This window comes from Ictidomys tridecemlineatus, chromosome 1 (assembly GCF_052094955.1).
Source record: "Ictidomys tridecemlineatus isolate mIctTri1 chromosome 1, mIctTri1.hap1, whole genome shotgun sequence".
Lineage (NCBI taxonomy): Eukaryota > Metazoa > Chordata > Mammalia > Rodentia > Sciuridae > Ictidomys > Ictidomys tridecemlineatus.
The window spans coordinates 65,821,656-65,836,335 of record NC_135477.1 but is presented as its reverse complement, the minus strand read 5'-3'; the positions used below and the strand labels follow the sequence as shown (position 1 = coordinate 65,836,335).

Genomic DNA, 14,680 nt, shown 5'->3' with positions numbered 1-14,680 from the left:
GAATTAGGGGGCTACAACTTTTGAGGGAATGAGTAGGCCAAGGATGTTCATAACTGAATGACTGATCTACCTACTAAAACAGGCTGTTGTGGGTCTCTATATTCCTAGCGGTGAACTCTGAGAAAACAATTTTGTACTTTAGTTAATTTAATTATATAGTGGGAGCTCTTTTTTATGGATGAATTTGTATAGTTGGTCTTTTCTAAAGACAGTTAATACATTTTCAAACCAGTCACTTAATGTTATTTATTAATTTAATAAAGTTTATGCTTCTAGATAAGAAACATAAAAATCATCAATCACTATGGGATCTTAAAGTATATTAGTGTAATCATACAAATAATATTACAATATAAAAAATAAATCTAGATTTAGCATCTGATATTTCTATTCATTCTGCATAAACTACTGAATGTACTTCCTCAAAAAACACAATAGTTGGGCTGGGGATGTGGCTTAAGTGGTATCGTGCTCGCCTGTCATGTGTGGGGTGTTGGGTTTGATCCTCAGCACCACATAAAAATAAAATAAAGATGTTGTGTCCACCGAAAACTAAAAAATAAATATTAAAAAGTTCTCTCTCTCTCTTAAAAAAAAAACACAATAGTCATTTAAGAGTCATGAGAATTTTTGAAAAATTAGAAAAAAAACATTATTTCCTAAATTGTTCATAGCCTAGGAAGATTGTGAATGTTTACAATTATGCCATTTAGGAAAAAATATATGTAATATAATTAGTATATATAATATAATATATATAATATAATCAGTACTCAGTACCTTAAAGTAGAAAAATTCATCACTACTTGAGGAAGTTGAGGTACTAAATTTTCTTCTATATTGTTATTAATGAAGTTACAATTAACGTATGATGCTTAGATGTAAATTTTATTATAATTAAGGTAACCATAAACAAATTTCTTCCCTTTTATAATCACTTGCTTTTTAAGCCAATAACAATTATGCCATGAAAGTAATAATTTTCAACATTTCTTTAAATTATTAAAATAATAAAATAACTTCAAGCTTAATTAAAATAAAGAATATGCTCTAATACATACATGTGCACAGATTTTTGTTTTTGAAATTTTGCTACTAAATAATACATCTATATCATCTCACTTTGTTCTTTCATCCACACTGTGTTCATATTTGTTAAATTTAAAAAGCATATTCAAAAATCCTGAGGAATTCGCTTTAACAAACAAGAAATCTTCCCAACAAACATGCTAATTTGTAATTTTGAAATTTTTAGGTTCCAAGTGTTCATTTACTAAAAAACAGATTCATCATTCTTAGTATGTCTGATTAATAACTCCTTTTTTTTTCTTTTTCTGCCAACTACTTGGTGTACTGAGAAATTAAAATAAAGAAATAAGTTAACAATCTAAAACTTCCTCATCCCTGAAATTCATTTTTAATTGCAAATACAGATGTTATAAAATTAGAAATAATGTACCAAAACTTGAATAGATTTTTTTAAGTCCCATCATTTTTATGTCATCATTCTTAGTATACCATTTACTTCCACAGAAATTTAACACATTTTAATTTCCTGATATATTTATTCAGGTTAGAAGGTATTGGCATGGTATGTGAATTAAAAATACAAAGTTTTCTTTGCTGTTTCTCCCGTTCAGAAATGCAGTTTGTTTTTCCTTTCCTTGTATCTAATCCCTGCCATGAACTTGTCCAACAAAACAAGATGATAGTGACATTGTTGCTCTCATGAAAATAAGACCTTGTAACTTGCTTTTGCATGTTGTCTAGGTGCTCTGAGATTGCATGTGAAGAATATGAGAACAGTCTTTTTTTGTTATTAAAAAAAACACGTTGGGGAAAGCTCAACTCCTCTAGTCCATCTAGCCTAAGGAGAGTACTCAGCTGAGATTAGACCTTGCAACTCACAGGAGTATCAAAATACATAAATTGTTTTTGTCTTGAGTCACTAAGTTTTGATATAGATAACAGAAATTGTTTCCTGAGAGTGGACTGTTTCCATAGCAAAATATGAAAATATATGGCCCTTGTTGTGAACTGGCTGGCAAGCAGTGTCTGGAAAATGAGAAGTGAGGCTGGAGAAAGGGAGAACCATCTGTTAGAGGAAGCTGTAAAGTTGATGAGAAAATAGTTGATCAGGGCTAGAAAATGACAATTCTTGCTTAGTAGTTGTGAACCAACTGGCAAAATTGTCACAGTAACTTGGAGGAGATTGCCTTATGAACTAGTGAATTTGGGAATGTTCTTAAGGGAGTTTCTAAAAGGGTCTACTGATTCCTTCTAGTGAATTTTTTTTCTTTGGTACCAGAAATTGAGCTAGGGGTACTTAACCACTCAGCAACACTCCCTTCCCTTATTTATGTTTTATTTTGAGATGAGATCTCCCTTAGTCTCTTAGGGCCTCAGTAAGTTGCTGAGGTTGGCTTTGAACTTATGATCCTCCTCCCCAGCCTCCCTAGCCACTGGAATTACAGGCATGCACCACTGCGCCTGAACCTTCTAGTGACTTTTGATGATATATATTAAAAAGGAGAGGGGAGACAAGAACAGTATGTTATGGTTCTGCTGCTCCATCATTGTGGTTTATGTAAATATCTTGTGTAGTTCACAGATATTTGAATCAAGAGGAACAGCACCCAAAGAACCTTGCCCACATTTGGATTTAACTTAAATGCGATATGATTCTGAATTCAAGACTGATTTTTTTAATGGAATAAAACTATTGGAGATCCTAAAGGCCCAAATGTTTGTTTTTCTGTATATTTCTTTGTTTGTTTAGTTTTTTTTTTGGTACCTGGGATTGAACCAAGGGGTGCTTTTCCAATGAACCACATCCCTCGACCTTGTTAAAAAAAAAAAAATCTAGAGACAGTGTCTTGCTAAGTTTCTCAGGGCCTTGGTAACATGATGAGGCTGGCTTTGAACTCACAATACTCTTGCAAATGTTTCCCTAGTAGCTAGGATTACAGGCATGTGCCAAGAAGCCCAGCTGTTGCTTTGCATATGGCAGAAATGTAAATAACTGAGGACAGAAGATAGACTGTGGTGAATATTTTGAACCCATTATACAATATACACATGCATCAAAAGATCACATAGTATCCTGTAAGTATTTTAATTTTTTATGCCAGTTAAAAATATTGTTACAAATATTTCTGTTCATCCTATCAGGAAGGAAATTTACTTTGCTTCTATTTGAATTTAGGGTGGTCCTGTGTGTTGCTTTGATCAAAATAATTTGGGGTATGTGTGTAGTGGGAGTTTTAGACTGGGGGAAGATTGTGTGACTTTCAGCCTTAAACTCTGAGCCCCAAGGCTTCCACTCAGTCCTGAGTAGCAGGTAAAATCACCCAGTCTACCTTTCTTATGCATGGAAGATTAAGGGTACAGAGAGAAACCCAGTCACTTTCTCAAATCAGAACCACCATCCCATCCACAAGCTAAGTATAGAGGGACCAACATAATTTTTAATGTTTTCTCAGCTCCATTACAATTTAAGCAGGTTTCTTCAGCCCCTTTGAGAGGTACTGATGGGATACAGCAATCTGTATACGGGGTAAAGTTGGGAGTTCATAACCGCTTGAATCAAACTGTGAAATATGATGTATTAAGAACTATGTAATGTTTTGAACGACCAACAATAAAAAAAAAAAAAGTTCTTTCCAGGTTTATAATTGAGCAATGGCTTTGTCAGTAAGCTGTAGGTCATCCCTTTGGTTTCTCTGGAAGTGTAGGGAAATAACTCTGATGGATTCCTTGCTCTAAGTAGAAAAATCACCTCCAATCATGAAGATAGGAGGTCATTTGCCTTTCCTTTGGGGTAAGAAAATTAGCAAAGGTGGATGGCCTCCTTTCTGCTCTTAATACTCCCTAGTCATTTGTTTCAGCTGAGTTAAGTTCAGAATAGCTTTGGTCTCTCTCTCTCTAATTGGAATGACCTTTAGTAAATTCTTCCTTGAGGTTTAAATCCGCACCAGGAATACTCAGTCATCTCATGAAATTCTAAAAAATAGAAATTTATTGTTTTACATCATTGGGTTTAGAAGGTAATTTATACGGCAATAAGTAACTGATACACATACAGAAAAAGAAATCTCCATTGAATAAGACACAATTCCCAAACATCAAGTCAGTAGGTCACCAAGCAGTTACAAGTTACCTGTCATCAATCCAGTACTGTATTTAGAGACACCAATGACCATATGGTTCTGTTTATCGATGCTAGTCCTTGCCCATCACTCTAGACAGAGTGTTTACTCTCCAAATGCCTTGCTTTGGCTGATAAATCATAGAATGTTAACTATCCTAGACCATATGGATATAGTAAGAATACTAGTGCTCTCCCTTAAGAAATATACAATCCATTAGGTGAGAGAAAGCATATACATAATCAGAATTCTGTTTTTAATCATTCATTGTTTGACATTAGCATAGTAATTTCTGCTTTCTCTGCAATTGCTTGCATGTCTTCTCCTATTATTCTTTCAATGCATGTGATTTTTGTTTCAATGTATTGTCTAATGATATAGAAAGAAAAGTTTAAAAGATATAAAATGCAGTATTAGAAGATTAATTAAATGGCATTGCAGTTTAAAATTGAGGAGATCGGAGATGAAGAACTTCACCATTGTAAACTGATGATAAAAATGTCATGAGCTGGGCATGGTGGTGCACACCTGTAATCCCAGCAGCTCAGGAGGCCAAGGCAGAAGGATCAGGAGTTCAAAACCAGCCTCAGCAAAATCAAGGTGCTAAGCAAGTCAGTGAGACTCTATCTCTAAATAAAACACAAAAGGCCTGGGAATGTGGCTGAGTGCTTGAGTGCCCCTGAATTCAATCCCTAGTACCCCAACTCCACCAAAAACAACATGATTGTGAATCTACGTTTAATATATATGAAAATCTGCTTTTTATACAAACCATGAAAGTGCAGAGTGACCTTCCTTAAAGAGCCTCTGCATATGCATTTTGAGTGTTCACACCATTCAGTGTTTCCAAATTTCTCTGTGTCAGTGAACAAAGTCCTCTGAATGGCTCATAAGTACCTTCTACAATCTGGCTTTAACTACTCCTTTAAACTCATTGCCTTAGGACTCTAACTAGTGTGCTATTTTGCCTCAAAAATATGTCTGCATTAATTAGCAATGAAATAAAATCAATGTACCTTATAATGTGTTTCACTTGAAACAAAATATCCATAGATATAATGTAATGAAAGAAGAATGAAATCCTTACAACTATTTATATTAAAACACCAGTCCTAATTTTAAAATGGATTTAAAATGAATTGTTGAAAATTTGCATCCTTTGTTGCTGGAAGACTTGCTTTATTCTGAAACATGAGCAAATGTGAAACCATGCACAACCTTGAATTTGTGACGGAAAATTCAATTCCTCGTGGATACTGAGAAAACCTAATGAAAGCTGCAATGAGGATTGTACAGTCATTTTTTGAATAAAGAGGCAACATCTATTATGTTTGTAGAAAGAATTCAACAATGCTATGAAAAGACAGGAAAGATCATCTTCAGGTAAAGTCAGCTCTCAGATTGGACAATAAATCTGAATTAAAATAGAGAACAACTTTAGTAATCAAGTGATGGTCTGTGCAAATAAATTTATTTTATTTTATATTAATAATTTGCAGGTAGCTTTTTTTTCTCTTACAGTCTTTGCAATCACCATCAATGATTCTATGTACATATTGTCTTAGTTGGTTAAAAATTTTAAAATTCCCATGTCCAAATTTGTCATTTAATAAAAAATAATATAAATTTTAGAAAAATTGTAAATGTTACAATGTTTCTCAATGTAAGGTAGTTTTAATTCTTTTGAATAATGAGATGATAACTAGAACTGCTTGATTATATTTTCTTGGTTATTGTGATTACACTGTTTTTATTTTTCATACTATATTATGTAAAAATTTACCATACTATATTATACCTCTGGATTACAAATTATACTTTCCTCTGGAATGCCACAGAGGGAGGTATACTATTAATTCTTTTAAAAATCTATTCTAATTTTATTTTTTGGTATAAGGGTTCTAAAGTCTAATTTTAAATATAAATTGCATACCATATTGAATTGTCATTACAAAATTAATTCATATTATTACAAAATTAATTCATATTAATCAACAATATACAAATTTTGTTTTAACTGCAGTAGGGAAATTGAAATATTTTTAAAGGGTTTTTGATTTTGGAAAATGTCAAGATGTACATATGTATCATATTCTTGCTTTGGATTTGATGTATTAAATTTGAATACTAGAAGTTGAAAAACAACCCAGTATTTTTTCTAGGGTTAGCAAAATATCAACTTGTTCAATAAGTTATCCAGAATGCCTCAGGAATATTTGACCTTTCTCCTATTTATATGTACAATAAAACTTTTGAACTTTTGTATTTATGGAAATTATATTTTTAGATACACGAATCTTGAAAAATGAATATAAATATGACCTTAAATGTAAGAAACGATTAATGATAAAGGTTGCTACATTCTCATTTTGAGTGGATGTCAAAGATATGCCTATATAGGTGGCATTTTTTTTCTTTTTTTTTTGGAATATTTGTAAATGATATCTTTGATTAATTTTTGGATAAATTGTGTAATTATGGGGTAGGATATTGCATTTCCTACCCCAAATCAATATTCACATCTAGACTGCATGATGTATTTCAGACATGTTGACCTTTCCATGATATTTGCTTCTGAAGCTGATGACAAGTAAATTCCAGTGTGTATAAGACTTAGTCTATCATCCCAAGATGAAGGTCAAATGCCGTTCTTCAGAATGCTAACGCATTTGACCTACAGGAGTCAATCAATTCTGAGGAAATATTATTTGTTTAAATATTATTAAAATTTTATGTATCTGTATACATTAAAGGAGAAATTTATTAAATAATTTACTCTTAATGATATAACTATTTCCCAGAAGATCCCAAGGGATAAAAGATTGGAGTCTCTCATCAAATACAGACATTTGTTGGCAATGAGTATATGCCTTGTAGATGTTCATCTGCAGGGAGCACAGTTGACCAATATCCTAGTTGCTGTGCTTTGAAATGTGTTGCTGTGTTTGGATGAAACACATATTTGCTATGGGACACTAGCAATTAATAATGGAAAATAGAGATGGTAAGACAGGTTCCTTCCTAGAAGAGAAGTAATTATCTGATATTTGTCTATTGCTTGAAGATCACCTTACTGTCTTGTGAAACCACACTTAAATGACACAGTAGTCACTTCAATTACACAGTAGTCAAGGGTGTTTGTGCCTAGTATTTCCTCCTTCTTGAGTTCACAGTATATTCTGGTCTTAAGGTTTTCCTGGTCTTATTTTCCTTCTTTCTCAATTTTCTCAAATGGAGTATCTCCCTAAAGAAATTACTACTTGTCAAATCTCATATTAAAATAACATAGGACATTAAGGAAATTAATACAAGAATTATTTATTTTTCTGTAAAATAATATACATTCTAAAATGATATGTATCTAGTAAGTTTCTAAATATTTAGAAAGTTTCAAGAAAGATTGAAGAGAAAGAAATTTAATGAACATTAATGTAGAAATTTAACATATATTATAATATCTTTATATATTTATACGTTAAAATAAACATGAATAAATTGATAAATAATGCATATTTATTCATGTATATGTTACAGAATAATGACAGAGATGACTAGGTTTACAAAGTTCTCTTTCTTAAGCCCAGTCCTTGTCAAGATAATTGCTAATAAATAATTGGAGAGTATTATTTTCCACATTCTCTTAAGGGTTTTACTTAGTTTCAGTCAAATACTTGAAAGAAGAAGTGTATGCTAAAATTTTGGAAGCTCAGAGAAGATGCATAAAGAATACTTCAAAAGAATAAATGTAGTAATAGTAATATCAATGTAGGGAACAATTTCCCAGCATCCACATTCATCAGAAGATTGAAAGGAACAAGCTCCTCAAAACTGTAAGATAAACAAAAACAACAACAACAAAAAAGGATCCCAGTCAATTTTGTGTCAAGACTATTTTCTAAATCAAATAGTAAATTATTAGGTCCACCAAAAAATCTACATGATCTGTTTCATCCATTATGTGATATGAGTTTGAAAACAGAATAAGATTAATCTATTTTTCTCAATTTTAAAGGAAAGCCTAATTGTGAAAATGGTTTAAAGAAAGATATAAGGGTAGGGCTGGGGATTTAGTTCAGTTGGTAGAGTGTTTGCATTACATGCACAAGGCCATGGGTTCATTTTCCAGCACCACAAACAACAACAACAAAAAAGATACAAGGGTAAATATTTTAAAAACTTCTTCATTATTTTAATGCTAACTCATACCTCTTGACATAGGAGTTATTGCTTGAACTTAATTACTGAAAACATCGAAAGAAAGAAAGAAAGAGGAAGAAAGATTGAAGCTGGAGGTGATGTTGAGAAGGACAAAGACAGAGTTGTTTGAACAACACAGAATATAAAATGCCATTAACTCTTTAAGACATTTGTTTCAGGCAACAGTAGGAGAGGAAAAATGAAGAGTGATAACATAGGATATAAAAACTTGAAGACAATAATATTATTGACATGTCCTTGTTTGTCCAAATGAGATACTGAGCTGAGTGAAGTGTCACATGCCTGTAATCCCAGCGGTTTAGGAGACTGTGGAAGGAGGTTCTTGAGTTCAAAGCCAGCCTCAGCGAAAGGAAGGGACTAAGCAACTCAGTGAGACCCTGTCTCTAAATAGGCTGCGGCTCAGTGGTTAAGTGCCCTCGAATTCAATCCCTGGTATCCCCCCCAACACACACACACACACACACACAAAAGGTAAGGTATTAAAGAAGCATAGTTTAAAATATGGATGTCACAAATGACAGGATTTTGCTTTGGCTTATAGGTGAGAGTTATTCCATTGTGCATATGTATCGTACTTTCTTTACTCATCAGTTGAGGGGCATTAAGGTTATTTCCATTCCTTGGCTATTGTGCTACAGTGAGCTTGGGAGGGCAGAGATCTTCAACACACCATTTCTATTTCCTGTGTTTGGATGAACTGGAGATCATTATGTTGAGTGACATAACCAGGCACAGGAAGACAAGTAAGTTCCAGGTACCTCACTTATATGTGGAATCTTAGAAGCTGATTTCATAGATGCTGCTTTTAATCAGGTGTCTTTTTTTTTTTTTTCATTGTTGTGCCTAAAAGACCTAAGCTGAACAATTTCAGAGGAGGAAAAGTTTGTTTGGGGCTCACAGTTTCAGAAGTCCCAGGCCATAGATGGCCAATTCCACTGCTCTGTGAGATAAGGCAGATGGTTAAGGAAGAAGGGCACAACAGAGGAGGAAAGCAGTTTGGGATGTGGCACCAGGAAGCAGAGAGAGCTAACTCTGCTCTCCAAGAACAAAATATATACTCCAAAGGCATTTTCCCAATGACCCATCTGCTCCCACCACAACCTACCTTCCTACCTGCCAACAGTTATCACCCAGTTAATCTCTATCAGCATATTAATGCACTGATTAGGTTAAATTGTCTTGCATTGTCTCACACATGAGCTTTGGTGGCGGGGGGAGTAGAATGATAGTTACCAGAAATTGGGAAGATTGGGCAGAATGAAAAGATAAATTGATGAATAGGAAATAAGTAACAGTTAGATAGGATAAGAAGTTCTGGTGTGCTATTGTCCAGTAGATTGACTATTAATATCAGTGGTGTGTACAACAGGTAGCAATATTTTACTGTACATTTCACAAAGCCAAAAAAATGATTTTGAAAGCTTTTATCATGAATTAGTGCTAAATGCTCTTGAAAATAAATGTTTAATCACTTTCCCTTTTCCTTAATGATGGAAGAAGAATTAGTTTAATTATGTAGCATAGAACAACATTTCTCTGGCCTATTATACTTAAGTGTGGACCTGTGTCTGAAATTTCAAAAGAAATGTGAGCACAAATAAAATGTACAATTCCCAACTTTGTTGAAGAAATTTCTGGATGTGAGCATTTGCCTGTCCCCATCTTTCTGCTGACTAAAATCGCAATGATTGACATTATTTTTTAAAGAATGTAAGAGATGATAATCCCTGAGTTGGTGTTGCATGACTGCATGGAGGATTGCATATTTCAACTACTGCCAATACCAAGTGTTAACCTTGCACTTTACTGGGAAAAAAAAAAAAATGCATGCTTTTGATTTAAAGAATCTAGCCACTAGAATTTACAAGTTTCCTTTTACAGTGGTCTAACCTAATGTTATAGTTTGGATATAAGTTATCCCCCAAAAGCTCCTGTGTTAATACAGAAGTATTCAGAGGTAAAATGATTTGATTATATGAGAACTATAAGCAAATCAGACCAATCTATTTTGAATGGACTATCAGGAATGTAACTATAGGCAGGTGGGGCATGGCTGGAGGTGCTAGGTCACCTGGGGTGTGCCCTGGAAGAGTGTACCTTGCCTGTGGCCCTTTTCTCTACCTCTCTCTGCTTCCTGGCCACCTTGAGTAGAGCAGTACTCTTCCAACATGACCTTCTCTGATGAAGTTCTGCCTGATTTTAGCCCAAAAGCAATGAAGTCAGGTGACAATGGACTGAATTTTTGAAACAGTGAGCCAACATAAACTTTTCCTCCTCTGAATTGTTCTCATCAGGTATTTTGGTTACAGTGACAAAAACCTAGTAACACACCTACCCTAACTAAATGAGGATAATTTGATTATCCTGAAATACAATGATTTGATTGGCTCTTCCAATATAAATAAGACCACAGGGTCATTGTGGGAGGTATATATCAAGAATTCAGCTCAAAATTCTAAGATAATAAATATAAAAATATTTTTTCTAAAGAATTTAAACATCAATACTGGAATGAAGATGTTTCTAAGATATGAAACCCTGAAGACATTATATATTTAACAATTTTATAGAAATAAGTACCTATATTCCTCTTGTGTGAATCGTGGGATTTCTCCAGGATGTAAGACAAGAATTTTCACTGTGGCACTGCTGGACATCACGGGCTCACCATCATCAAAAGCAACAACCACCAACTTAAAAAAAAAATAAAATTCATGTTAAAAATTATAAACATACAATGATACACATATGATTTTAGTGATTGGGCTGCCTGCTTCTAGGAGAGAAAACTGACCATTATCTTATGGCCATGAGATACTAGGTACTACATGGAATATGCTACATTTTCATTTTGATTTTTCACAATAATATGTCCAGGTAGATGTTATTTTTATTTGTCTGAGAAAACAATCACAAAGAAATTACTAACTTTATAGGTAAAAAAAAGTAGCTATCAGGAAAACAGGCATACAATACTCTATCTCTTTAATTATAAAATCTTTTTTTTCCATTCCTCTGCTGTGTATGGTAAAAGCATGTGCTTTTATAGCACCACCACAACCATTTAAAAAGTGTTAAATTCAGTCACATCAATGGCAAAAAGCTAATTAGCTTGCTTATAAAAAGAAATTAATTTTTCCAGTGAATTAGTTGTGTGCAAGCTTACAGGGCAAAAATATTTTACTCTAGAGAATAAAATTGGAAATCTTTATAGTTTAACTCACTTAGTATACAATACTATAAATAAAATCTATAAAACCAATTTTATACAGTATTGCAGAAATTGTTCAAATAATATGAATTAGATGAAATCATTAGTTTTGTGAATGTGATAACTATATGTTATTTATTAATGCGATACTTTTATAATTGCGTATTTACTTCAATAACCTATACTGCACCAAAAAGAACTTTAATGCTTATCTTAAGACTTCTTAAACACTTTCCTACTTATGTTTCCCTGGAATACATATCTCCTTGGAAGCTGCAAGTTACTAAAGTAATTCTACCTAGGTCACAGAAGACCATAACCAAGGATTATCATGAGAACCACAATTTGCTTTCTGAGTTAATACTAGTTAAAAACAGAGCAATTATTTCAAACAATGATTAAATGATATGAGTCAGGGTGCTCATAAATACTCAGAAGAGTAACTGAAAAAGTCTTTTATTAGTATAGCTTTAAAGACTATATTCTAAGTGTTATTATCCTCAGTAACTATTAAAAATTGAAATTCCCAAACATTTAAGGAATTCATTACTTATGATAATAGAAAATATATTGCTCAATATTTTCTTGACATGTAGAAACAGGCATTATTTGTTGACTATGTTATAAAAATGTGAAAAAGAAAAGAGGTAATTATATGTTCTATTTCATGAGTATTTCAAGAAGCATAAAATAGAACAAAACCCAAAGAGCTCTAGCAGACATGCAAAGATTAAAAACAATAATATAAAGAGTGGAGTGATCCTATGAAAATGGGTGTTCTTCTAAATGATGGAGAATGTAAAGTGAAGGTAGTTTTCTTTTCAAATTTTCCAGATGCATAAGTTATCAACAATACATGAATTTGATTTAACACTTCTGTTTATGGGTACTTATCTTAAAGAAAAAAGTTAGCAAGTGGCAAATGATTGTCACATAAGTAGTTTCTAAACAGCAGATTTTATTGTTAGAAAATTATTCATAGCAGCCTAATTATCCAACAACACAGTATTAGATTTTAAAAAAACATAATGTCATTGAGCTAAAAAGCAGCATGAACAATATAATTGTTATTTTAAAACATAGCTGTGTATTTGCATTTGTATAGAAAATCATTGTAAGGACAGAGATCAAAATGATAATATCTGCTTACCTCCCAAAAGTAAAATATCAAGTGATCGTTTTTATTTTTATTTGTTTCCCCTGCCCCCGCTAAGTTTCTATGAGAAAAAAGAAAAATTGTTTTTGATTGAAAAAAAAACAACTAAAAATTTTTTTGGAAAAATATTGATATCTGCTAAGCCAGACTCTTAATCAAAAGTTAAATGTCACATACACAACGTGAAGAATATGACACACTGACCTTAAAAATTGTTGTTGGTTCTTCATTAAGATTGACTCGAGTTATTACTCTTCCAGAATCTTCCTCTACATCAAAAATACTGGCAGGATAAGGAAACTGCAAATCATCTACTCTGTATCTCACACGACTTGCAGGTAACCCCTGAAATGAAATTACATATTATTCATTTATTGTATTAAATGAAAACACAGGATAGTGATAAAGTTAAACTGATTTCCAAAATGTATGACCTTGTAGAAATGAAGAATTATATTTTATGATTTCATACTTTCAGGGATAAAATGTAGCAGAATCATTATTTCTTTAGGATAACTCAATCTGAATCCATGAAGTGTCTTTACTATAGGCTACTTCAGAAAGATTTATAACACAGAAAAACATTAATGGCTGCCTCCAGCATCTTTTCTCCCACATTTATTGTAAGAATCACATTTCTCTCCCCAAATACCCTGTGTCTTCCTAATATTTTAACTTCTGAGACAATCATGTTATTTTTAATCATATATATTTTCAATTATAGGTATTGGAAATTTGTGATACTCAGAGAAAGGTGAAGTGTGGAGAACTGTGTTGAAGTGGAGGAATACGCATTGCAGGGAAAGAAACCAAACTGATTTACCATCTACTCTGTGCTAATTTTCATGATAAATATTTACATAAGTCAGACTAAATCTTGCAACAGTCCTTTAAGATAACGTTAATAAGGAATATGACAGTAATAAAAGAAAAATAAATGATAGTTAACATTTGTTGAGTTTTAGATGTGCAAAGCCCCTAGTAAAGATGTCCTCTACCACCCGTTCTATAGCCAATGAACTTGAGGCTTCGGAGTTGATAAAGATCACAACTTTGCCCCTGAGATGAGCCAAGATAAACTAAAGACCAAACCATGCCAAACCAAAACAAAATAAAACATATTTTTTAATGAAAGAAAGTAACATTTGATCAATTTTAAAATGGTATCAAAATAGTCTTAATAGGGAACACTCAATATTGTGTTTGATGTCCTTACTTCAATTAGGGCTTAGATATTTTTTAAAATTTTGCATTATATAGGGTGATAATGGGTTGAACATTATCATCTTTCCAGTGCTTATGGCTTGGAAATCTCTTAAATACTAGAAGTGAGGTAAACAACTCAGGCACCAAATGAGCATGTGGTAGAGTTTGACTTCAGACTCAGACAGAAGGGAACCATTAAGTTCCTTAGGAAGATAGACAATAAAAAGAAACAGGGGACTGGGTATGGCAGCACATGCTTGTAATGGCAGTAGCTCAGGAGGCTGAGGCAGGAGAACTGTGAGTTCAAATTCAGCCTCAGCAACAGCGAGGCACTAAGCAACTCAGTGAGACCCTGTCTCTAAATAAAATACAAAATAAGGCTGGAGATGTGGCTCACTGGCCCCTGAGTTCAATCCCTTGTACCCATCCACCCCCCCACACACAAAAAAAAAACTGAAAAAGTGGACTTGGCATTATATTCATATAGAAGAAATAGGATATTACGCTCACAGGCCAATTGGACTTAATGACACTTTGGTATAAAGATGGTTTTGAGAATATTATTATTTATATTACTGATCTTCTTTGTGACTATATTTAAAATCGAAATTGTTAGTAATTTATGGCCTAAAGAATAGGATACATATAGGATACATATTTTAGCTTAAGGACTTATATAATTGTCCAATTATTACTTGTTCATTCACATACTATACAGCGCAATTGATCACAATCTCCTTG

At 33.0% G+C, this 14,680-nt stretch overlaps 1 protein-coding gene across 4 annotated transcripts in view; it reads right to left on the bottom strand.

Moving 5' to 3' along the window:
- Nucleotides 1-14,680, bottom strand: part of Pcdh15 (protocadherin related 15) — a 1,597,439-nt gene that overhangs the window by 119,117 nt on the left and 1,463,642 nt on the right. For all 4 annotated transcript variants that reach the window (XM_078041965.1, XM_078041960.1, XM_078041968.1 and 1 more), the window contains 2 exons: nt 12,938-13,078; nt 10,947-11,059 (listed from right to left, as the gene is read on the bottom strand). In XM_078041965.1, coding sequence (XP_077898091.1) covers nt 10,947-11,059; nt 12,938-13,078 — 254 coding nt within the window. The remainder of the gene's footprint in view (nt 1-10,946; nt 11,060-12,937; nt 13,079-14,680) is intronic.